Genomic DNA, 25246 nt, shown 5'->3' with positions numbered 1-25246 from the left:
AAAACATTTTCTTTGCAAGGAAGTTGAGTTTGCTGTCATAAGACAAAGAAAACCAGCAAATATTCTCATTTGAAAAGCTGGAACAGAGCAATTTTGGGTGTTTTAAATAAAACACATCCACACAATTAATCAACCATGATCTAATCATTTATGTAATCAACACTTCTAATGCTGTATCAGACAAGTTTCATTCACAGCTCTAGACAAGTCAAATTCCTTGTGTGTACTCACTTGGCAATAAAGGCTTTTCTGATTCTGATTCTGGGAAATGTTACTCAAGAGTCACAAGAACTTCATGCATCAAGTTTGACCTCCACAAAGGAGCAGATGATCCCATAACATGCTTAATTCAATAAAAGAATAGTAAATGATGAGCAGCGTCAGAAAATCTAATATCATGTTTGGGCCTGTTATATTTGTTCGATTTGTGGATCCTCTCAGTTAATCCAGAAGTGATGCAGCTGTTTTTCTGTGTTTAATCATTTAGATTTTATCAGGTTGATGGTTGGACAGCGACAGATGGGAGCTCTGTAATTTAATTTTGTTGTCCAATTCATGATTCAAGTAACAACGTTTATCTGTTCATCTAATTCATAATACACTCAGACTTTGAGACAAATCTATTAGGCAATTGAAAACATCCTCTGTATTTCGTTCATTTTGAACAGTTAACTGACTACAGCTTGTTAACATGGCTGACTTAAAAATTCCCTTCTCATTCATGCTTATATTCTAAAACTAGAAGTATGGCCTTGCAGTTCGAAGCCTCCACCATTTCTCTTCGTTTTCTGAGCTATAAGGTTGCATAATAACAAAAAGTCACTGTGAAGTTGATCATTGACCTTTTTGGATACAGAACACTTTTGTTCGATCATATTTGTGTGAAATTTTGTCATAATTAGCGTGTGAATTCTTGGTCACAGTGATATATAATGTGCAAAATCTAATCAGTTCATCTTTGAGTCCAAGAGAACATTTGCACCAAGTTTCAAGAAATTTTCAGATAGTTTATAAGAGAGTTTGTGTTCATAATACTGGGATGAACAGACAACCAGAAAACACAACGGCCACGGCTGTCTAAGACATAAAAACGTCTTACTGAAGCTATGCTAGCACGTGTCCTCGCTTCCTTCACTTGTGTCTTTTCTTCACGTCTTGAAGGATTTTTGAAATTCTTGTTTCCATAATGTTAATCTCAGGCCACAGCAGGTTCTTCTGATGCACAGGTCTATCACTCAGGAAACTGCAGCATTTACGTTGCGCCACTTGATCAAAGTCTTCAGCTTACAGTACACCTGTAATTTCTCGCTTTAAGCTCCTCCCAAAGCCTCCATTTACCTCGAAGTACATTTAAGTTATTGGAAGACTCTCTAAGAGGACGGAGGGGGACGATTTCTAGGTCACAGGAGGAGAGAGGATAAGATAGTATAATGAAAAGCATTCAATGACTGAGATGAGTGGAGGATCTACATAAAGAGCCTGAGGCGGTTGTCCTTGCAGGAACTACTAAACTGCCTGAGCTGCCAACTTCGTCAATAAAATGATAAAATCTAAACTGTCAACCCAATGACGAAGTGAACAAGGTTATGCTGGTAATTTGTTTTTATGATTTTAGTATATCCGGACTTTAAATTCCTCAAATATCTAAGTCATGTGAGACACATGACCCAGACAGCTTTTCTTGAAGTGATGGCATGATTCGTACCTCCTCATCCAGGTTGCTGTTCTCCTGTATGACTCTGATCCAGGCCAGCATGTCCTCTCGGTCCTCGGCCTGGAACAGGTACTCGCAGTCCGACGTGGTCAATCTCAGCACGTTCTTACGCTTCGTGTCGCTGTAGGAGATGTCAATCAGACAGGCCTTGATGCTGATTGGCAGGGGCTCATCAATGGCTTGGCAGTTGGCATGAGCTTGACCCTCCTTTTTGTCTTTATATAAGCAGAGGTAGTGACCTCTCAGCACGGCGTACATCTGCTTCCACGGCCTCATACCCCCTCCGACACGCTGCACAAAATAGGCCAAGAAGAAGAGGTGAGCTTAACAAAGCAAAAAGGAAGGAATTGAACCGTAACCCTTCCTCTCAGTAACGTTAAAAACACTCCTATTGTTGGAATCGCAACCCATAATTACTGCCTCGAGGACAAAGTGAGACCTCGTGCAATGAGGTCAAAGGCAGCTGTGAGTTCGAACTGGTCAAACAAGAGAAACACAGCAGAGACAAAAAAAAAAAAAAAAAAGAAGTAGGTATCGCGAAACAAGGACAGACCTGTTGCTGTTAGTAAACCAATTCGTAAAGTAGGTCAAGCGATGCTTAAGCGTGTCCTCACAGATGAGCATGTTTGTGCTATATTTTCTGTGCCAGGGTGTGAGTTACATGATATGGAGAGAGTGCACACCTTTCCCTTATCGGTGTGAAGCTGCTTGAAATGCAGTAAACCCTCTTTGGTGGCGTCACAGAAGACGTCTGAGGAGGAATCTCTCCTGGAGCCTGAATCTTCTGATGACCTGTCCACAGCCTAGAACGCAGAACAAAATAAAACAAAGCTTGAAAACTTCGTGTTTTGCCAACATCGTCATACAACAGATGCTGTATCAGTTAAATTATTGAGTTTAAAAAGCCTGTTATAAATATACAGGTACAGCACACACAGAAAAACACTACCACACCTTCTGGATCAAATATTTACCACATAAAAAGTCTGCTGTTGCTTTACAGCTGTCCCAATTTCCATAACATATTCACATTTCAGTGGAAGAGGTTTCATCGGCTGGGTGTGAACGACAGGGCTAATAAGTATCCAGGCAGGAAATGCAGATAAACCAGTCACGCTCAGCTGTGTTTGATAAACACTCACCTTCCTAAGACTTTTCAAACCCGGTATCAAGGACCTCCTGAATAGAAGAGAAAAGATATCATGAGCGAAATATATTATGAAATGTACCAAAGCTTGAGAATTAGATTTTCACCAACAATAAACTAAGTGTCAAAAGCTACAACTGGAGTAATTTCAGATATGTTGTTGGGGAAAAATACTATCTGAACCACTTTGAATATGTTTGGTTTGGTTTAAACAAGCTACCAATAAACCAGTAGTTTGGACTGAACACAGAAACAAAACATCCAACTTCTAGGTAAACTACAGTGCATTTTTTTTTTTTTTGTGGTTTAGAAGCAAAACAGATCAATTACATGACTTTATGGAAGTTATATGTGACTTTAAAAGATATGCTACTAATAAAGCTATATGCTGGCTGTAAGCTTTTAAGAAAGCCGAACTTTTAAGAGATCAAAACTATGACACGTGAACATCGGCACTGAAAAGGAGTTAAACCACTGGTATGGTGCACCTTTGATGACCATTTTCATGTTTTTTAGTAGTTTATTTTTCATTAAAAAGCGAGTGTAACACAGTAAATGTCTTGTTCATGATGCTATGATAAATTATACCTCTGGTGTTCCTGTTTGTACTGCTTTGTAATTATTTATTAGACCGAGCTGCAGTCTCAACTAATCAGTAGCTACCAGAGTTTGACTTTCCCACACATCCATGGCCAAAACTGTCAACATGTATTTGACCAGAGCTTACAAAGAAGACTGTGGAATTTTCTATAATATTTGTGCTTTTTTGGGTTAAACTTCAGCCAGTCAATCCTAACTGAGTGCAACTTACCCTCTGCTTTCCTCCCGGTAGTTATCGAGGCCTTCATCGTACGACTTGGACCGCTCGGTTTTCGTACCAGAATCTGACTCAATAATTGTGAGACGGAGAGAATCTATTAAGAGAGGGTCAAATAATTATTTGAAACTGTCCATAACCTCAGATTCAGCAGCTGACCTATGCTTCGATGTGGGAAGAACATACCTTGGTCGTGTGAGAGCTGGCGTCGAATGAGAGGGGACGGAGAAGTCGGGCTGGGTGGGATGGTGGTGATGATCGGTGTTCCGGATATCACAGCAGACGCAGGGATATGTGCGCTGTCCAGGTCAATACTGGGACTGGACGGTTCATCTGAGGACAGAAATGTGGGAACTAAGTTACGAGGCAAGAAAACACAGAATATTTCAGGTTAGAATAGTTGTTTAGTGAACCATCTCCATTGACTGTCACTGTCATAGACTGTAAATAAAACTGTACATAAAAGGCAGACGTAGTGACTTGTCAATCACAAGTCAGCCCCGCTAAAAACATACAAGGCTTTGTTATCTATTTTACTGTAAACAGGATCATAATTTACAAAATGAACATAATGATGTATTGAAGGAGACTTGGAACTAGCAACTGATACCATAAACTCATTGAGAAAATATTTCCTGAGGTAACAAATCAAATGAGAAGTTGGCTCATTTTCTCTTAGACTTCTTTACAATCAGACTTCGTTTTGCCACTAGAATCGTTGCCCCCCTGCTGGCTATTAGAAAGACTGCAGATTAAAGTCCTCACTTTTCACACCTGGAAGATACCTCCATCTTTTTTCATACAGTCTATGGTCATAGCTTAGCAACTGTTAGATTTCCAGGATACATATCTACACATGTAGAGTCGTACGCAAGGGTTTGTAGTATGAGCCATACAGCATTTAAAAAGACAGCCACGTGTCTTTATGCATCAAAAACATGAAAATGAAACTGTAAGGAATAAATTATAGCATGTGTTTGTCTGCCCTCATGGAAACTGCAAATGTTACCATGTACAGCGAACAAGTAAACAGGGTCAGGAACTAGCTTTCCATTTACTGGTGCAAGGTAAGGCTGGTTTTTATTGGATTTTAGGAAGTGAAACACATCCGTCAAAATATCTAGTAAACTGCATAATGAGCCAGGGATATATTTGAACAAAGTATTTCTGTATTATACTTCTAGTTCGACAATCAACTGATGATGATGCTGACTTTCTGCCTGGAGCTTGAAGCTTTTCTCTGTCATACAGCCATCAACAGCATATTTAGACCTTCTATAAGATTCTCATTGTAGTGACAGCTGTCATTTTAGCAGACAGAATTTACAGGCTTCTAACATCAAGGACCCACTGTATAAAAATCTCCAAAAACAAATGAGAGGGGAAGGAATTAGCTCTACTGAACTCATTCACCTTAGGAATTATGCCAGTTGCTGGCTGCTACAGGAAATCATTCTCTAGATAAAAACTTCAAAAAAACAACTCATCTCTGATGTTGCAACTTGTATAAACTTTTCCAGCAGACAGCAATAAAATACAGCGATAAGGAACAAAAGCAAAGTAATGCAGACAGAGACGCAGTCAGCCAGTCATGTAGGTGTTTCAGTCCTGATAAGCTGCCACACACCTTTCCTTTTAAATACACATCTGCAGTGTTGTCGGCTAACGTTACATCATCACAGACGAGACTGTGTCATAATGTCTGATATCAGCAAGATGGCAAGCCCTAAAAACAAATTAGGAGATATGTGAGGTGGACAAAGACTTCCTGAAATGAATCATATCAGCGACTGTGGTAATATAGAAAGAGCATATTATGTTCTTGAACACTGTTTTTACATTCATGTAGAGCAAAAGCAAACTTGTTTAACACAGCACTTCATGCTGACAGGAATACCATTTCAAATCATTACTGTTATAAATACATCTCATGAAAAGTGTTGTTTCACTTCATGAAAAGCCCTTTTATTAGAAAATAAAACACCAGGTTAAAAATATCAAGCGCATTAAAAAAAAAAGATCTAAAAGATCAAATTCCTCTAGATGCTAATGTACTGTTGCAATTCTTGTACTTTCAATGGCACAATTTAATATGAAACATCTGATCTGCTTGTTAGCTGGGTACTGCTGTGAAATCTCTCCCCCCTAAACCTCCAAGACATCTCCCATGACACTGCAAACCTCATTTCTGCCGAGCCAGCCAGATGCCTATTTCATTTAATCACTTGTTTATATACCTCTAATTCGGTTTCTGGGAAGACGGAGGCAGCCAGCTAGATTTGACACAGTTACACTTAATTTTTGGGTCAGTTTTAGACATGAAGATTGATGTAGCTTTCAACAGAAGGAGAACAATGCAGATCTATAAATCTTTCTTCAACCCATGTCTGGAAATATGAACTTGTACGCACAAGATGGTGAGCTTAGCTTGGTATAAAGGCTGGAACTTGGGGGAAACAACTAGCCTGTATCTGTTCATAAATAATACAATTCTTACAATGTGGACTTCTATGCTGGGTGCAATGATAATTTCTTCAGCATTTTGTCCATAACTCGTTCATAAAACCACCATTTATCGGTTTCATGCTTCACTTTTAGCACAGTTTGAACAACATAAAACTTGCTGGCTGTGGTTTAATATGTAATGGACAGACTTGAGAATGGTATCTGTTTTAAATATATTTGCTTCCTTTAAGATTTGTCCAAATTTATATTGAAAAAAATCAGCCATCGTGCTTTAATCTATATGAAAAAGGACAGATTGTGTTAATGAATTTCCTTCGCACCTCTACAAAAAACAGCTCTCACTGGTGTTAATCAAACACCTGAAAGTGCTTAAATGTTAATCTAATCTAGATGTAAATGCAGTGAGTTAGAAGGTGAAAGCTGAGGAGTGTTTAGTGTGTACGGGGGCAAATGCTGCTGGAAGAAGATATGATTAACCCCTGCAGGTTCTGGGACACTGACAAACACAAGAGCTGCTCTCATTGGACGGTAATGAGTCACCGATGAAGACACAACTGAGGATGCAAGGTCGAGTTCAAGCTTGTCAGCCTGTAAAGTTGGCAGAGATGGAAAAAGACAGAAGACGAGGCTTGATTTCAAACCCTACAACATGCAAACACAGCTCGCTTCAACTCTGACACATTCGGTGTTTCGGAGGAAACGCGTAACGAAACGAGGATCATCGTAAACAAGAGGGGACGTGACATTTTGCATGTACTTCAGCAGCACCGGCTATGTTCTGTTCCCAACACAAAATGCTTGGCAGGCAGCTAATGTAGAGCAGTTGTTCCACTTATTGTTTGGAAGCCCACTATGAAATCTAATTGAAGCAGATTGCTGGAGGAATGCTCTTATTTCTCTGTTATGTCACAGTCCATTAGGACGATGTTCTTGGGTTTCTTTCTCTGTACAACACTGAGGGGAAATATGAGATGTTCCAGGGATTGTGTGTGTGTGCTGGGGGGGAGTGTATTGACTTGGACAGCAGCTTTGGGAGTGTGTGTGTGTGTGTATACAGTGACTGTATGTGTCTGTGCTGCTGCCCTACTCAGATGCCAAAGGGTGGTTTGAATACGTCATGGTTGCCTGTAGTTCAGTGTCACGTTGTCACATAATCACAATGTCATCCCGAGTTCAAACTGCCTCGAGGAAACACTTCCTTTTGACGTTTGAATGCATATATGACATGCTTTTCTGTGACTTGTGCAGTGGAAAGTGTGCAGTAAATAGCGCTACTTTCATGACAAGTGGATTCTTTTGGACCAGTGCTTTTAACAAAATTCTAAGGGAATTTCCCGATCGGTGCTTTATTATTCAATGATGCACAGTTTCCTCAGTTACTTCATTGGACACAAAAGATTTCCTTGTAGTAGAAAAGTAGTGCAACAATACAGGGCTAAACTTGATTTTTAATGCACTTCTTTGTGATTAAATGCGAGACAGGAGCTTGGGGTTATTTCTTTGAAGACATGAGAGTTTACAGTAGTTTTTTTGTGTCCATAAAACAGAGAGATATTGAAACTGACCACATATTTCCCCAGGTAGCTTATACTGGACAGAAATATCAACCCAGGCCGACTTAATCCTGCTGATTTCAAAAACTGCTGGCAGATTTGAAAGGCATGTTGCACCATTTACCAGAGCCAGAAATTAAACACACAAAGAATCGACGGACTTTAAACTTATGCGACAAAACAAATCCTCATACCTAAATCTGAGCTTAAAGTTGTAATACCGAATTAAAATTTCATCTAAAATAAATCATTTACTTTAACCGGATTCTGTAAAAACCAAAAACATCTTCGTTCCTCAGTGCAACCGACAAGCAGATAGTGACTCAGCTGCAACCAACAGCCATGTGAGAAAAAGTCAGTGATTATTTTTGGCTAAACTGGGCTGAACTGCAGGCTGTGTTTATACATCGGAGATAGGAGGCAAGTAGGGACACTACTTTAAAATGTAAGCTGTAAAATATTTATAGCATGTAGATCTATGCATGGTTGTGCTGTTTTTTACAGAGGTGCAGAACTTTAAAGTACTATGAAAATGAAGCCCACAGTCAGTGTGCTTGGAATTTAGTGTTTTAAACTGTGGATATAAATGCAGCTAAGAGTATACGCTACACTTTGAACTCAACAGCCCAGCTACTACATGACATTTATACCTTGGCTGCAGAAAATGGCACGTCATATCTATGAAACTGCCTCTAGCAAGCTGCATCTACAGTATACACAGACACACCCTTTCCTTTCCAACTGCACTTCAATTCTTTCCTCATATGAATATAAAACCATCAGAGCATGTTAAACCTTTATGGAATTTCACAAAGAAAATACTATTTAGCCAACAAAAATTATGCCCATTTGTATTGCGGGATGAGGTATCATTTCAATTTTTCAATACAATATGTTATTCATGTTTTTATTTAAGAAAACTAGTCAAACTTTGTAATGTATCACACTTTATTTCTGTCTTAGAAATAGCTGGACAGTCTCGAAATAAAACACAGTCTGCATTTCCTGATCTGGATCAGGAAGTGCCAGATCAGATAATAAGTAAACAAGATGAAGAACCTGACCGAGAATTCGAAGCCAACTTTTCACCGCGTGAGAGAACATTCATCAATCAGCAATATTTCCACTAAAAAGGGTGATAATTTATTTCTTGATGGCTCAAGCTTTCATGCATAAACATGCTTTGTCACTACCACATGCAGTGTCATTTTTTCATAGGACTCCCATGTCACTGTTGTTGCTATAGAAACAGGAAACAGTATAGAGATGAGTGGAGTCTTACCTATGAAGGGGATTGAATCCAGGGAGTCATCTAGGTTCTTGGAGCCGTGCGTTTGCCATGTTTGCCGTGTGTCTTCCAGCCTCCTTAGATGCATCTCCCTGCAGCTGTCATTAGACATCCAGCACATCACTCCATCTGCAGAGCCTGCCTTCACTAATGGTGGTGACTTGTGAGTCACTCCTCCCTCGTTGTCATTAACAGCTAGAACGTAGGACGGAGGGCGAATGTGAGCGGATGCAGAGTGTTTGTCCCTTCTAAGGACCACAACCGTTGCATCAGGTCCTTCTACACCCTCTGCATGACCGCCATTAGTCCGCACGAGTGCGCCAGTGGAACTAGAGGTTTCTCTGACCTTTGGCTTTTGGGTCACAGCTCCGTTGGTGGTGGAGGAACCAGAGGAGGCGGTGACAACTCCGCTTTGAAGTTGTCTCTGCATGGGCAGTTTAGACGAGGGACCAGAGCAAGAGGAGGACCTGGCTGCCAACACAGCCTCTGACCTGCTCTCCATTTTCAGACTGTCAGCTCTGCCCCTGAGCTGCAGGTGCAGAGGGGACGAGTAGCCCAGGTGGTTGCCCATGATGTTAGCTCTTTGGTCTTTAAGAGGGTCTGTGGTTTTAGTGGAGGATAAGGCAGGTGAGGGGTCTGAGATGGCGGTTTTGACAGGCAGACGTGATGGTCTCATTATAAGACCGTCTGTCCTTGATGGTAGTGCAGAATCTGTCGTACCTTTAGTAAACACAGGAGCAGCTAAAGGTGAGTTAGATAATCCACTTCCTCGTCCTTCCTCCTCCTGTCCATTGAGACTCCTGTTCTGAAGAGGTAAAGCTCTCAGGCCTGCTCCTTGCCTGCTAGCTTTAGCTTCCTCTCCACGAGAGAGCAACAACCTGTCCTCCAACCCCGACCTGTCTCCACAGAAAATCCCTCCCAGCTCTCCAGACTGCTGGCCCAGGTAGTCACACGACCGTGCCCGAGGCTTGGTGACTCCCGTCGGGGTGGAGAAAGGCAGAGCATCCTGAGACACACTACGAGGCCAGTTCCTTGTCGTTATTGTCCTTTCTGCTCCACCTCCTAGCCTCTCCTGGGAGATGCTGCGTAATGGAGTTGTCACTGCTGTACCCCGACTACTTGCATCCACTCCACGGTCATTGGATGCGCTCCTCCGCCTCAGCTGGGATGCCCCTCTCTGACTGGTACAAGGAGGAGGCGTTGTACGTTGCTGGGCATAGGCAGAACTAGAATTGGCAGCTGCTCGCAAGCTGTCCAAGCGCTCCTGGATGGTGCGGCAGCCATACGTGTGCAGCCTCTTGGCGTCAATATAGTCCTTATAGGTGGTGTAAGTTCTCCAGTCGATGTTCTGGTGTGGAGAGGTGGAGGGGGCCGTGGGAGAGGGCGAGTAGTGGTTGGTGCTGGGTGAGACGGCAGTGGAGAATGTGTCTGGTGAGGCAGCAGTAGGGGCCCGGACAGCTGGAGATAAGGTGTCAGAATAGATAGCACCAGGTCTAGAAGTCGAGGAAGGGGAGTAGACTTGAGTCTCTGTGGGGCGGGAAGAGGGGTATTGCAACTGTGCACCCCCAGGTACTGAGGGAATAAGGGGTTTGGGTCTAGCTGAGCCAGATTCCGCTGAAGGGCTGTACCGGTTCTCCTCCGTCCTGTGGCTGGGTCCTGCCCGAGCCACCCGGGACCCCCTGTCAACCGGATCAGGGGGCATGGCCACCGTCCTGACGTTCTCACTGCAGACGCACGCAACCGTTTGAGACTTGGACGTCTGCTGCGGTGGAGGAGATGGAGGAACAGGGATTTCCATCCGATAGCTCTTCTCCGTGGCCCCCCCTCGCCTTCCTGGTCCCTGCACCGGCCCTCTGGGGGTCTCGCTGACTGTGGCAGGCTCTGATGACTGCGCCATGCCCGCAGCCTTAACCTCTATCCGAGGGTAGCATATGGGAGGAGGCTCGGGGATGTTCTGGGCATTTCCGCTGTATGCCTCATTTCCTTTGAGGTATGCATCCTGGGAATATGCCTGCAAGAGATTATAGGACATTATGTCACTTTGGTTGCCGAGAGGTTTAAGTGCTAAAATAGATCACATTAAACTAAGAGAGATCACACCTAACCAGGGACAGGATATATTAAAATTACTTGAAAGGCATGTGTGCAGCAGGGAGTGCTGCAGAGCTACTGCAAAAGCTACTGGACGTACAAACAGCTGCTGCAAATGCAAATCCAAAAATAGCCCAAAAAGCAAAAAGTGTTCTATTTATGTTTATCACTGTCACCTTGTTTCTTCATTTTTCCTGATGTGAAATTACAGCTGCTACATCTCATCTGAAAATATCTCATCTTAACACTGTAGATGCTCATGTCGTAAAAATGAAAGACTGATAATCTGTGAGTGTCTTTTAATGACATGAGTCTTTGAGTGAACTGATAAGATTGTCATCAAGACAAACATTGTAGTTATCTCAGCGAACCGTAAATGACAGATCGATTCAGCCCGTTTACAACTATACACGAGCAGCAAGCCAAAACTAGACACATTATTTCTCCAAATCAAATAGAACTATTAACAGCTCCTCAATCTTTTCCTAGGAGATGGCAAACAAATGTTACACTGTGCCATGATACAAATGAACTCCCTTGAAAAGCAACAGATGTGGGTAAAGTGGGAAAACAGTCAGCCAGAGAAGCAAATAAGTAGAGAAAAAAAAGCTGGAAAGTCCAGAATAAAACCGCGGAGCCAGAGTGAGGATTAAGCTGGCAGGAGTTTACCCACCTTTGGTACCGGAGAGTGTGCCCTGAGGCAAGAGGAGAGGGTGAATGGGGGTCTCCTCTGTCTGCTGCTGGCACCTAACGCTATTTCTGTCAGCATGGCTCCGCAACTCTACTATCACTGTAGCAACTAAGGTACTTTCCTCGATTAAAATTTAAAGATAAACACTCTTAGTTACGACCCTGCTCACTCTTGAGTGAAGTATCGCCACGGACGGCTTCAGAAAAAACTCCCGGCCGCATATTGAGCAGGCTGTATTTCCACATCCTTTCAGCGCAACCGCTCTCGAGAAAATGAAAGGGAGAGACTTGTGGCGTTGGACTTCAATCGATAGCACTCTACCTGAGGTGTCAAGTTACAACTGCATTAAGAGCAGCGGTGGCAGCAGCAGCACATCTCCTGTTGGGTGCCTCCCTCTGGATCTACACAAGTCGTACAAGTTAAACAGAAACCAATTTCCTGATCATGGAAAGTACAGAGAGAAATGCTAGAGGTCTGCTGACAGATGATTAGAAAGCGTTTGTTTTCCTAGTGCTCACATTTTCCCCTCAACCTGCAAATCAGGAAAATACTGAAAAGGGGAATATATCTGGGGTTTTAGGTGGTTGCCTTAAGGTGATGAAACATGTCATAGAAGATGTGAATCACCAGGAAAGTGATGAGTTAGTTTGATTTCCCTTCTTACCAGAGCAGTGATATCCCTGGAAAACTGCAGTCCACAGGTTAGATAAAGGCAAGCAGAGAGAGAAAAGGGAATAAAGAGAAGTAAACAGGTGAGCATAAAGAGGTAAAGAGGTGAAACGACACCAATGGAGGGCTAAAAATACATCCAGCCGTGGGACTGCTGAACAGAGAAATCACAGTCAGAGTGGAAAAATAAGAAAGAAGAGGAGTGAAAGTGAACTCCAGCAGTGCTGTCGCCTGTTTGTCCTTCCTGAGCTGCTGTTCTTCCTCCTCTTTCGTCCTCTTACCCTCATCCACCTCTACAACGAGTACAGCTGCTGTCAGAATACACTGGCAAATGCATTCCGCTGGCTTTTTTCTCCCTCCACATACTCTGCATTTCTTTCCTTTGCTCTGTCACTCTCACCTGGTGGTACCTCCCATCCCCCTCTCCGGCTTCTCAAGCATTTCATGGCACTTGCACTCTCCACGCTAGCCTCTCTCCTCTTCTCTGTCAGCCTCTCTCGCTCATGTGTCGGATGCTGCTCTATCATATGTTCTCTTTTGGGGCGAGCATGACGGCACGCTTGCTTGATCTGCACTAGCTTCCACCCTGTAAACAGTGTGCTGAGAGGAGTCAGCTGACTGCAGCTGCACTCCCTCTGGTAGTGAGTGGGCTCAATGTCTCCCAAAACAGACAAACAGGAACTCACTGAAAAACAGACACGTGCATGTTTATTGATATTTGTGGTTTTGAATAGGCCACTTTATGTCTCAGTCCATCAGATCAAAATTATATTGATCCAGAGCTTTGCAGCAATATTAATAATGTAGTAAATGTTATGTATAATCAGTGCAGAAGGTTACACAGAGGACACATTAACTCTATATTCAGATATTTTAAACAAAGACTTCTGAATATCAAGAATCTAGTGGAAAAGGTGGAAGGAACACTGAAGTATTTGCTAGTTAAATCACATCCTGAAGTTTAATTTTATACAGGGGCAGATCATGGTTACACGCAAATCTGTCTCACAGCGGTCAGGATCATAAAAACTGTACAGAAAAACAACAACAATCCATCACATCATGTCAAACTTTTGAAATTAATTCTGACTCTTGTTTTCCTCAATAAGGAGAAACCACTAATTGTTTTTATTTGAATCCCCCAGCCTTGTGAGCGCTCAGACTCATTCCAAAACGCCAAAAGCAAGTTTCTGTGGCTTTCGGTGGAACTGCCGCCAAGCTAACAAAGCTATGCGAGGAATTTAGCAACACAGTGGGATCCGACTCAGTTCTTTGCTTCGGGAGAGAATTTCCCAAATGGAAGGTGAGAAACGTGTGGCGACTGGTTTGATGTGACTTGGCGCTCTTTTATCGTCTGTGGGGCTCTGGACCCTGACTGATGGCGTGGGCCGGCTGTTTGAGCGGCTGAAGTGATCAGCAGAGTTGTATGAAGCTGTGGTATGAAGGCTAGCTCTGCTTTTGTTATTTACTGCCTGTTTAGGTTCACATTATTGAGATCTAGCCCACCCACATGAGATGATCGATGCCAGCCTTGAGAACCAACATCAGAAAAAGTGGTATAATTACAATAACTAGAGTTCTTTTGTGGATTAATCCTGTGACTGTTTTCAGATCTTGACTTTGATCTAAGTCCAGATAATGTGAGTTGTTTATGATTCCTTTAAGCTAGCATTAATTAAAAGCTAATCTGCCAAGATATGGACATCTTGTGCTTTTCATTATGCTGCCTTCTGCTTCCTCGCATCCTCTTTCCTCCCGTGACTCAGAAATCGTTTCCCCTTAACCATTATGGAGGATCTTCCAATTACTTAAATGCACTTCAATAAGACAAACCTTCTCTGGTCAGTTGACACAGTAGTGCACCATGTCATATTGAACTGGTGTAGCTAAAACTGATTCCTCCTTCTTCACACCCTCGCTAGGAGAAGCCAAAACGTGAAGAAGAGACATGAGTAGGGGAAGTGAGGAGATTCATTCGCATAATGAAAAGCACCTTTGTCTTTATTTTTGATAAGACAAATTCTCAGACAGTGGATGTCTTTCATTGCAGAAAGTTTTCTGGGCTATGCTTAAAGGAACAGGTTCACATTTTGGGAAAAAAATCTGCTATTTTGCTTCGCTTACAAGAGTAAATGGAGAAGATAAACATCAACCTTGTGTCTGTATGTTTGAGAATAATTGTGGTTCATTTCAACTTGGTGTATTCCCCATTAATGTGGATATTGTGGCTACATGGGTAATGGCGACCTTGAACTCTTCACCTCTGCAATAAATACAGAAACAGGCCTTCAGCAGCAGCCACTTTTAGATACTCCTTTGCCAGTTCGTTTGCATGTGTGAAGCTGTGAATTCCTTTCACTTTAGTGTCTTCATACTGGAGAGGTAGTAACATACCAGATAAATTGGTTTGTGTATGCAAATTTCCAGACTGGAAGAATACAATGACATGATAACAAGAGACTGTTGCAGAGCTGCAGAGCTGGTCGGGGTGTTAAAAGCTAGTTACCAGATACAAACTAGGTGAGAGTAAAGACACTTAACCTAAAACCAGAGGTCTCCATATAATCAAAAGCCACAGATTTGCAAAGGTAACACTAGGCTTGCAAATAACTTATTTGAAGAGTTGAGTCTCTGACATTGACAGCATTGTGGTATTAGTAGGGTAAAACAAAGTTAGCATTACCTGTCCAGCTACAAAAAAAAAAAAAAAAAACCAAATTCATCAGGCTGAAATAAACCAGAATCAACCAGGATGTATTTAGCTTAGCTGTGCCTAATGTTTTGAGTCAAAATGAGAGCAAATTACTTACAATTACATTAATAAAAAAATGTTAAGGTATCCATTTGTGGTGTTAGATGCTGAAAGACATTTGGGTATAACAGCGATTCTGGAGAAAAAAAAGACATTTTATTCTCAATGTGACTAAAATGAATCAATAAAAAACTAAATCCTAATGCTACTTTTAAAAAAAAGGCAGCAGATTTTCTCTTTAGATCTTTATAAATCGCACATTTTTGTGAGCACTTGCAATATTTACTGATGAATGAATGCTTACCAGCTGCAAAATGTCCTCATCCTTTGGCATGACACAGAGTTCCAGTGAGGCATCACTGATGGACGGTGAAAATAAGACAGAGAAAGAAGGAGACTGTTACAACACAAGGTTCAAACTGTGGATACCTCTCAAGAGAACAGATTTTACTCTTTAAAATATATAGTTTAATAGCTGCAATTTAATGAAGTGTGAATGAATGTGTGCTAGTCAGTGATAAGGATAAGGAAAAGCGTGTTTCTCAATGACTCGGGCTCCTTTACCGTTATTAGACCACAAACACGCAGAGAAGAGATTAGATCTTTTGACTCAGAGTTTCATTCGCAGCATATTTCCCGTAAAGTGAACCGTAAAATTAAATGTGTAATGATGGCGAGCTCACCTGTTCTGGATCAAGGCTATGACTTGCGAGTAGGTCTTTCCGATGATGCTCTCCCCGTTCACTTTCACTATTCGATCCCCTGCACAGAATTAAGGGAATATTTCACAAATCTGCTATTTATTGCAAACAGTGGCAGATTTCTCTGTTCAAAATAACAACCTGAAATCTGGTCAATATGATCATTGACCAAGAAACCACTCTGGAGTGACTCCCTCCAGCAAAAACACTGATTTGTGTTCAGATCAAAGGAGAATAGTAACACCAAGCCATGTTTATTTTAAAGAGCTCATGTTAGGATCCATCTCCATTCAAGGTTTCTGAAGATGGCCATCTTACAGGAAGAGAGGCGAGGTGTGTTTAGGGGAGAAACTAGATAATTGTGGGAAAACAGTGCACTCCCCTGTCCCAGGAGAGCAGAGGAGAGCAAACAGATAAAAGCAGACAGCTTAGAGGGCTTGTCAGGACTGCTTAACATTTCCTGTAATAGAGTGCTAACCTGGCAATAACGCTGACAGCACAGAGCTTCAGCCATCACCTCCATTTCAGGGAAGGAGCCGATTCACTTTCTATTCTCAAGAAGGGAGTTCGTTTAAATATTTTTATCCTTGCTGCTTAAAATAAGAAATGATTCATGTATTAATATGAAAAGATAGAGAGTGGGATGTGGAAAAACAGGAATTCGGGTTGGAACAACAGCGTGCCGGTTACACTTTGTTCAACCTCCCACAAAGGAGCCATCTGTTTTGCAACTCATATCTGTTTTGCCTGGCAGTTTACAAGGAAGCGGAGTTACCTACAGTACAAACGTGAAGAAATCTTGGCATCGAACGGAGGTCAGATGTGAGACAGTCAGAGTTAATCATAAGACCTCAATGGTCCTCCTAGGGATTGTGTGTATGCTTCAATGTGTGTTAGCGTGTGTGTTTGTATACCTGTACAGAGTCCAGCTCCGTGGGCGGGGCCTCCCTCCTTCACTTGCTTGACGAAAATAGTGTCCATTGGCTCCAGACGGTTCCTCTGTCTCCCTGGCAACGAGAGAGAAAGCACATGTGCCGAGGCGATTGGTCACACAGCGAGGAAGAGACACAGCAGTCAAGTCACAACTAGGCCACACTGCACTGGGACTGCTGGGGAAATATTATAGTTTGAACTGTGATATTCTGCAGTTTTTCCTGATTGTTATTTTTACTTTCTGATGCTTTTGTTGCTCACTTGTGTTGGATACAGTAAAACTGTGCAAATGCAAATAATTTTCTTGTTTTGATCATGATGAGGAGTTGATTTGAGTATCTGTATCTTTAATTTGCTGCTCTTCTTCGTCCTATATTATCATAAATTTAATATGTATGGATTATAACTTTGTTAACGTAAAATCCAAATGATTAACTGATTAATTTTAAAAAAATAGCCCGTAGATCGATCAATAACAAAAATCCCTTTAAGGCAGCACTAATGAAGATGTTCATTTTCCTGTAGCGATGGTGTTTATGTGAGAACAATGCCAGTACTTGTGAGCAAAACGTAAAACTCTTTTAGTTTGTCTTATCTAAAGACATCACCTGAGTTCTCAATATTAAAAAGCAAATATTTGTATCCATGATTGCGGCTCTCTGTGGTTCTACTACGGCCTGATGAAACACATGCAAATCCATTTTAATGTTCTAGTCCTTCAAAAACACTAAAATATATTCAGAAAAGTATTTAGAATTCAACATTTAGTGTTTATAGCCAGTTCAGTATAGTCAGCCTGCATCCAGTACCAACAGTACTTTCATTATTTCTGCTATTTATTTTCCCAATTAGCTGTTAAGTAATGAGACATGTCTTCTCCACCAGCAGTCCAAAACCCACAAAAACTCAAGAAAATTACAACAAATCAAAGAAAAGCACAGGGAAAGCTGGAACCGTAAGATGTCCTGTAAAAATACCTAAATGATTCATCAGATTTGTAAGCAATTGCCTAGTGATTCTGTCTATTAAATACACTCATTCTTTGAACAAATTTCTGACATTACTAAGCACAACAAAATGCCTTACGCTCTTTTTTTTAGCAGCATTAATTAAACAGAAAAACTCATCTCCTCTCCTCTAAAATTGATTCTTTACATCCAGATCACTGTCAGTCATGCCATCTTGCTATCATGCCGTTCCACTGACTGGGGACAGCGAGAAGAGGTCACAGTGTGCTGACATGGCTGCATGCAAAGTATCCACATGGGAGTTTGGTTTCATATGGCAGGGGATGAGCCATCACGCTATGTCATGTCAAGTGCAATGAGGCAAGTTAGTGGAACAAACGCAGCTAATTAACAATCTGTGTAAGATCATTCTGATAATTTATAGTATGTGTATTAGAAAAGTGGATACAATAGTTATATTTGTGTGTAAGTATGCCATAAAGAATAAATTCACTGAGCCTTAACCGTGAGTTTCAGCTGGTTTTAGCTGCCTGTCAGAGCCCAAAGGCTTCGAGGTAGTGCACAATCAGAGCATCCCACTGTTCTTTCTGCAGGGAACGCTGACGATGTACGCGTGCTCTTTTCACGGGTGCCCTGCTTCGAGTTCACGCAGCACATATATGCATTTACTTGCCAGAGGTTAGTTAGACATTCAGGATTCTGTAGAGCGCAGAGCAGCTGGACTGCAGCAGATGTGGATTCAGTTTGTTGCTAAAGACCAACTTCAAAGGTGGGGAAAGGTTTCTTGGGTTTCCACAAGTTGGACCAAGATCCAAACCTGAAACATTATATGTGGGCTTAAGCCATTTTTTCCCTTAAAATCACGACTATTGCCAGATCTCAGGAACATAATGTGGAATTCCTGCTGGGAGGAAGCATGCAAATGTTTCCAGCAGGGGCTGCTGTAATGTAAGTGTGTCACCTCAGATGTCCTCCCTCCTTGCAAGTCAGCAAATCCAGTGCGTTTATCATTTGCACTCGAGCTCTACACTAGCTCCCTCCTGTGGCAGTAAGTGTTACTGCAGAGGATTAACATTTATGACATGGAATATTTTGATTCCAGATTATCTGCATGATTATATCTAATAAAAGGAACAACATCAACACAGAGAGTTTGAATCACATCTGCCTGATTAATGTCAAACACTGGTTTATTTAAACCTCATAAATACAATGCAACCATCACCAGAGCAATGGGTAGAAAAACAATTCTGCAAACTCAAAGGTCACACATTTGATCCCCTCTACAGCCAATGGGAGCTTTAAGTGTCACTGCATCCAAAACCTGTTTATTCACTCTGAAGTCAACATCAAATACACCTTAGAGTCTGACTGACAGCAGCTGTAGGCTTGTTTTTGATCCAGCAGAAGGCAGTAGAGGCTGTAAAATGCTTGCTCCTACAGGTACAGTGTAAAATTGTTAAGGTCAGTCCTTTATTTACGGTCTAATTCACGCAGGTTATGATCTTGTTAGATCACCTGGAGGCTCGCATGACAAAAACTTGACTTTCTGCAGCGTGGCTCCATTTCAGCACGGCACAGTGACAACCTGCACCGCCACACAACTGAGGACACGGCTAACCTGTGCTGTAGGTACAGATGTCATCCAGCGCTCCCCTCCCCTCGCTTAGTGTGCGTACGAGGCGGATTCCCAATCCCGAGCCAATCTCACCGAGCTCCAACTCTGCAGCACAAATTGGATTCTGCAAGTTTCCATGCCCCGCAGCTGGATGAACAGGATTAAATGTGGAAATCTAAAGCTTTGGATATTTTTAATGCTCCCAACTGTCTTAGCAAAGCATAAACTACCGTGTGGATTAATGAAATACATCAGCCCGCCGCATAATGACCTCGGCTGCTCCAAAACACAGAATGAGAGCTGAATAGCTGGAGCTACTCTTGGGTGGTATTTGAGGAAAATATTTCACTGGCGGACGAAACACTTAATATTCCATGCTTATAAAAATTCACTTCCCACTTTTACATCACGGTGAGCAGGTCTTGGCTAAAAGCGTGTTTAAATAACTGCCGATATTTATTGTTCAAACTGCAGCAGACAGCAGATAGATTACATTTACCACATCAACACCACTCAGTGAATTGTTATGTGCTGCTGTAGCTGCTAGTGTAATAAACGGCATATAAAGTAATTTTCTGGGGTATTTTATGCCTGCCTTACTTATTTATGGAGCAAATTCTTTCCCATTTGTCATGTGAGTATAAAAGTATTCTCTGACATCAGCATGTGCCATTTTAAGTTATAAAAGTTACTGACAGTAAGCAGCACTGATATGAAAAGGTAGTGCTAATATGCTAATATGACAATTATTTCCAATCATATTTTTGTATAAAAGAAGCTTTAAAATGATTTGATTTTCCTGAACTCAAGGTGATGCTCAAAAACGCTCACTTCATGCGAACAAACCCAAAGATAGTGTTTATTATGATGTAAAAGGAAAAATATATAAAAAGCTCACACTTGAGGGGCCGGAAGCATAAAAATTTTGCATGTTTGCTTGAAAAAAATACTTAAAACAATCAGTCAGTGATTGAAATATGATTAGAAGTAAGTTTTGAGTTGATTGAGAATGAGAGTAATTGAGAAATTTTGCTACAAATCTACAAAATGTGAATAAAGGTAGTGAATTTTAGCTGGTTTCTTCCCCATTTTTCAGAAGAAGTCACAGACCACAGGAAAGCAGAAACGCTTATACATGCCTATAATCATGTATACAATCTGCTTTATCTGTGTTGCTGTTTTTATCTTCATTCTGTTTTATCAGCTCACTTGTTTGACTGTTTGAACCTAGATTTAAACGCCTGATGGAGGCTGCAAATTGGCTCCAGCTAGACGCCGTATATACGCTGCAGCTGTTGCATTGCTCAACAGTGTTTATCTGTTTGGTTCGTGTTGAAAACACAAACAGATATCAGCTCAAATATCAGTTATATACGCATATTTCTGGTCCGGTCTAGCAGTTCACAGGGCCTTCTGCTGGTGTGCCTGAGTGTCAGCGCTGCTCTGTTGCCTCAGCAAGCTCTGGTTTGGCTGTGATCCCCAGCTGCACAGCTGGGCCTGGTTGTGTGGGCCAGCTCCCCGCTCCCCTGTTGTTTTGGGTTAGATAATGTTATTCTACAGAGGGCTGGGCCTGCTGCCCACTCACTGCATTAACTCTGCCGTAATACCTCTCCGTCCAACTCGCTGCTCTTCACCATTTGTGTCACTCTCACATTTTACAAGTCACCACACCCGAATGCGTCTCTGAACGTCTGAACGTATTAAAAAACCCAGTAAAACTTATGCAGATGTGATGAGCACTTTAAACGCTAAGGAGAAGGTCTGTGTTTGTGTTTAGATGGTTATCAATGACAGGTCTCTTCCAGCAGAGAAATATGAAAATGTGAGGCAGAAGGAGGTCCCCCCCATAGTGTGGGAAGGTCAAAGCACAAGTACACTTCACATAAATCCATAAACTCCAACTTCCCTCAAAAGGTCAGCGTGTTTTACTGTCAAATCTGTGGCCAAAGAAGCTGGATTGCATAAAAGCAGAGGATCATGAAAACAAATACTGTAATTTTGCCTCTGCTTCCTTCATTCCCATAAAGAAACACTGTGTACGGCTCACACAAACCAGTCCAAACATAACTCTACTCTGAAAGCCTAAACGCAGCTGAGACACCTGCGTACCCGACTCCTGACCTCTTTGAAATGCTTAACAAACCCACATCCGTACAAACTGTGTCAACGCACTTTTGTCAGACGGGGAAACGACGTGTAGATGCCAGTCTCAGATGGACAGGTCTCATTTCACTAATCGCTGCACTTTGTAAACAGCCACAGCTTTTTGTCAGAAACCAAAGCATACACTGGAGTGGGGTAAGTCAATGCGCCTTGAAGCCCCTGTCATCACAGTTCAATCAACCTCAGGACAGAGTAAGCTGTACTTCTGGCATTTTTCTACAACTGAAAGAAAAAAGAATCATAGCCAGACTGTTGCTGTATTTTAAAGACAGGACTGACATTGATATTTAAGATAAAAAAATCTATCAGTCCACCGAATTTTGTGACCAAAACAAGCAATAAAAGCAATTATGTTTGATCAGGGACTCTTATATTTGGTTATTAAACACTTTAAAGTGAGACATATTACATTAAGAAAAATTTGTGGATGTTGTGGCCCCTTGAAAATGAAACAACATATCTGAAAACGCACAACAATCCATGTAGGGGCCACACAATCTGTATTTTGTCAGCTTTACCTGCTTTAGAAACCAGTAGAAATCACAGATACTACCAGAAACATGAAATCTACTGCTGGAGATGTAGGTATCTAAAGTGGGACCCCGCAAAAAAGAAAATGTTTTAACAATCAATTTGATAGGAAATCAAATGAGAAATGAAGAAATAAATGAGTACTTATTAGGAATAAAAATAAAATAATATTAATTTTGCATATAATACTCAATTAAAACTTGAACTATGATGCACTTCTTTCTAAACTGAGCATGAAACTTCCTTCTTGACTCTGAAAAATCCCAACTAAAGGTCTATTTACCACCTTTTTTAACAGCTATACTGTACTCAGTTGTCATGGAAATGGCTGAGTTGTCCTCATGTGTTCAAAGAATATAATTTCCATTCATATTTTGAACCACAGACCATCTTTGAGCAGAGAAAAGGGTTACACTCCACCCCCCTCCACCTTATGGGACCACCTGCTATTACATGACTCCTTATTTAGGCCATGTGATGATGGTTAAAGCAATCGCTATGACAACTGAGCAAACTCTATTGGTAGAGAAGAGGAAAAAGGTGAAATTGGACCTTGAGGTTCAATGTTTATGTCAAACTGTTTCTGAATGACCTCAATTGCAATGGTGGTATTTCTGAAAAGCCAATTTCTTGGTACTTATTGGCAGCCATGTACAGTATCTGTAAAAGACGTCTTGGGCAAATATTCCTGTATATGCATGTGTAATACCAAGAAGGGATAAATTCCTGCAGGCCTGGGATCATTTCATAATAAGTTACTTCCAAGAGTACAGCATTCCTAACCTGGGGGAGATATGCCGATGTGGAAACACATGCCTGACAGTGCTGCTAAATCACAACAGACAAACACACAACCACATACACACGGCTGCTGTTTTTCCCACCAGGGCAGGAAGGTGGTGGAGAATTTTCCATCATGCTTTTTCTAAGAATTACAAATACCTAAACCCACCCAGGGGAAAGAGGATACGTACTGACATTACTCTGACACACACTGCAAAAAAAAAAAAAGCTAATTCAATGTTTTGTTTTCTTTCTGTAAAACAAGCCAAACTATGCGCCAAGAGAGTTCAAGTTCAAGCGAGGGAACAAGTGACAAACATCTGCAGACAGATGGGGTGATTTTAGCCTTGAATTCTGCCTCTTGTTTCTAGGAAACCATTTACACTAAATCTCTCCTCTGGAAAATGATTGTCCAATTATAGCTTAACAAAAAACGTACGCAGGTCAGACATGTCAAGATTTCTCCACATGTTAGTGGTTGAGCAGTAACACATGAAAAAAGTGTGGAGGGTTGTTTCTGCTGCTTTTTCCAGACTAAAATGCAAGAAACAAAGTCTAAGGAATGGTTAAGTTGAGCTAACAAGGAGTTAGTTTAAGTTAAGCTTAGTGGGTTAACATTAATGGCTAACATTAGCTGTGAAAGTGCTGCTAAACACTGCAGTCAGTCCTCATTCTGGCAGCGGTATGTAAGTATGCAAACTATGCTACCAAACAGGGCTACATTTGAATGAATTCTTATCACACGATGACTAAATTAATGCTGCAATGAAAGAACAATGCTATTTTCTATTTGGATTGTCAGCCGGTGAAGACTTTTTCCTCGGTACATTCAGCTTTAGCATCAGACTAGTGGGTATTTAAAATCCCTTTATAATAATTTCTCACTTTAAAACAAGTCAGTGGGAAATATTTGTAATGTCAGTTAGTCGGAGATGGAATTAAATTAGTTTGCACTAATGTACCATGAAATTAAAACCAATTGTGGGCAAATAACACTGCAAAAACTACTCAGGAATGACTCGAGGAACACAGCAAAGAGCCCAAATCGCTGGCCCAACCTTCAAACTCCCCAGATCCAAATCCAAAGCATCTGTATGATGCACTAGAACAAGCCTGATCCATGTCCTGATGAATCACAGCTCTTCAGGCAACACAAAGGGGACACAGACGACATTTGGCAGGTGGTTTTAAAGTTGTGGCTAGTCGTTGTAATTAGCTAGCTTCTAAAATCTGCATGTGAAACGCCTGCTTTGTCTACTTCTGTCAGAAATTAATTGTTCTGCATGTGTTATGCTACAACAGAAAACTTGATAGGAGCAGCAACAGTAAGGCTAACTATTTCTGAATATTTGCCTTAATAGGTTTTATGCCTCAAGATAATTATAGCATCCACGTGGGTGTGTGTATATTGCCCCAACTGAACAAGTTGTCAGATTGACATTTGAGTACTCTGAGCCAGAAATAAATGAAAGGAACATAAGCGATGAAAATGAAACTACATTCGGGGAGTTCAGTGTGAGGCCTAAAGGTAACAAAATTCTAAAATGTCAAGAAGTCACTGAGAAAATAGATCTAGACAGAAACAGAAATGGAGAAGGCAGCGTGAGAAGAAGCAGATAGAGGGAGAAAATAAGTGAAAAGACAAAACTTTGGACACATCTTTGTTAAAAAAGGTGGGGCAATAAAAAGCCCACTTGAGAATACAGGGGAATTCTGTTTGCTCGTGCTGCATTACGTTCCCTCTGCAGACTCTATGGGAACAAACCGAAAACTGACCGAATAGAAAAAAAGAGAAAGAAAAAGGGAGGAAATAAAGCGGGTATCTGCGGAGAAACGAGTCTCACGTTGAATGCAAAACAAATATTTGAACAGATGGAGAAATTTTTATGTTGCTTCCCTCGCTGTGCAGTTTCATAAGCGTCGCACAAAACGCCTCATTCGGATTTGACCCTTCGACAGCTTGCTAAAATACACCGCCGAAGTGAAAAGGACATACAGGAAAGGGAGAGACAGACAGAAGAGGGAGGGAAGAGGAGAGGAAGTGAGATAGAGAGGAAGATTTGGGATAACAGTCGCTTGGTATATACACAACCGCTGTGAAAGGAAACAAACAGATCCACGCAAAGCAAGGAGGATCTGTGCTGGCCCTGTGTTTGCACTGCATACTGTACATCCATGTTTATGTTTGTTTATCTGTGTGTATCTACATCAGCGTGTGTGGGTCTGCCAGCGCGACTGTGTGTGTGCTTTTCTGGAGGTTTGAAGTGTTTCCAGCGGCAACACCCAGCTAGTCAACATGCGGTCAGCCGCTCACCCCCCCACCCCTCGGTCCTCCTCTCCAAACACCAACAGCCTCATCAC

The 25246-nt window shown here is 41.6% G+C and overlaps 1 protein-coding gene across 7 annotated transcripts in view; it reads right to left on the bottom strand.

Moving 5' to 3' along the window:
• Positions 1-25246, bottom strand: part of LOC111572618 (rho GTPase-activating protein 21) — a 95879-nt gene that overhangs the window by 12607 nt on the left and 58026 nt on the right. For 4 of the 7 annotated variants that reach the window (XM_055006880.1, XM_055006879.1, XM_055006877.1 and 1 more), the window contains 10 exons: positions 16804-16896; positions 15872-15950; positions 15493-15547; positions 12432-12455; positions 8980-10996; positions 3865-4011; positions 3673-3775; positions 2857-2893; positions 2398-2517; positions 1706-2005 (listed from right to left, as the gene is read on the bottom strand). In XM_055006880.1, the coding sequence (XP_054862855.1) occupies positions 1706-2005; positions 2398-2517; positions 2857-2893; positions 3673-3775; positions 3865-4011; positions 8980-10996; positions 12432-12455; positions 15493-15547; positions 15872-15950; positions 16804-16896 (2975 nt within the window). Of the gene's footprint in view, positions 1-1705; positions 2006-2397; positions 2518-2856; positions 2894-3672; positions 3776-3864; positions 4012-8979; positions 10997-11749; positions 12373-12431; positions 12456-15492; positions 15548-15871; positions 15951-16803; positions 16897-25246 lie in introns of those variants that run through there. The other 3 variants (XM_023276381.3, XM_023276374.3, XM_023276388.3) reach the window with 3 other exon arrangements.

Source organism: Amphiprion ocellaris, chromosome 22 (assembly GCF_022539595.1).
Source record: "Amphiprion ocellaris isolate individual 3 ecotype Okinawa chromosome 22, ASM2253959v1, whole genome shotgun sequence".
Classification (NCBI taxonomy): Eukaryota; Metazoa; Chordata; class Actinopteri; family Pomacentridae; genus Amphiprion; species Amphiprion ocellaris.
Note: the sequence above shows the minus strand (reverse complement) of the source record. Positions and strands in the feature narration are given on the sequence as shown.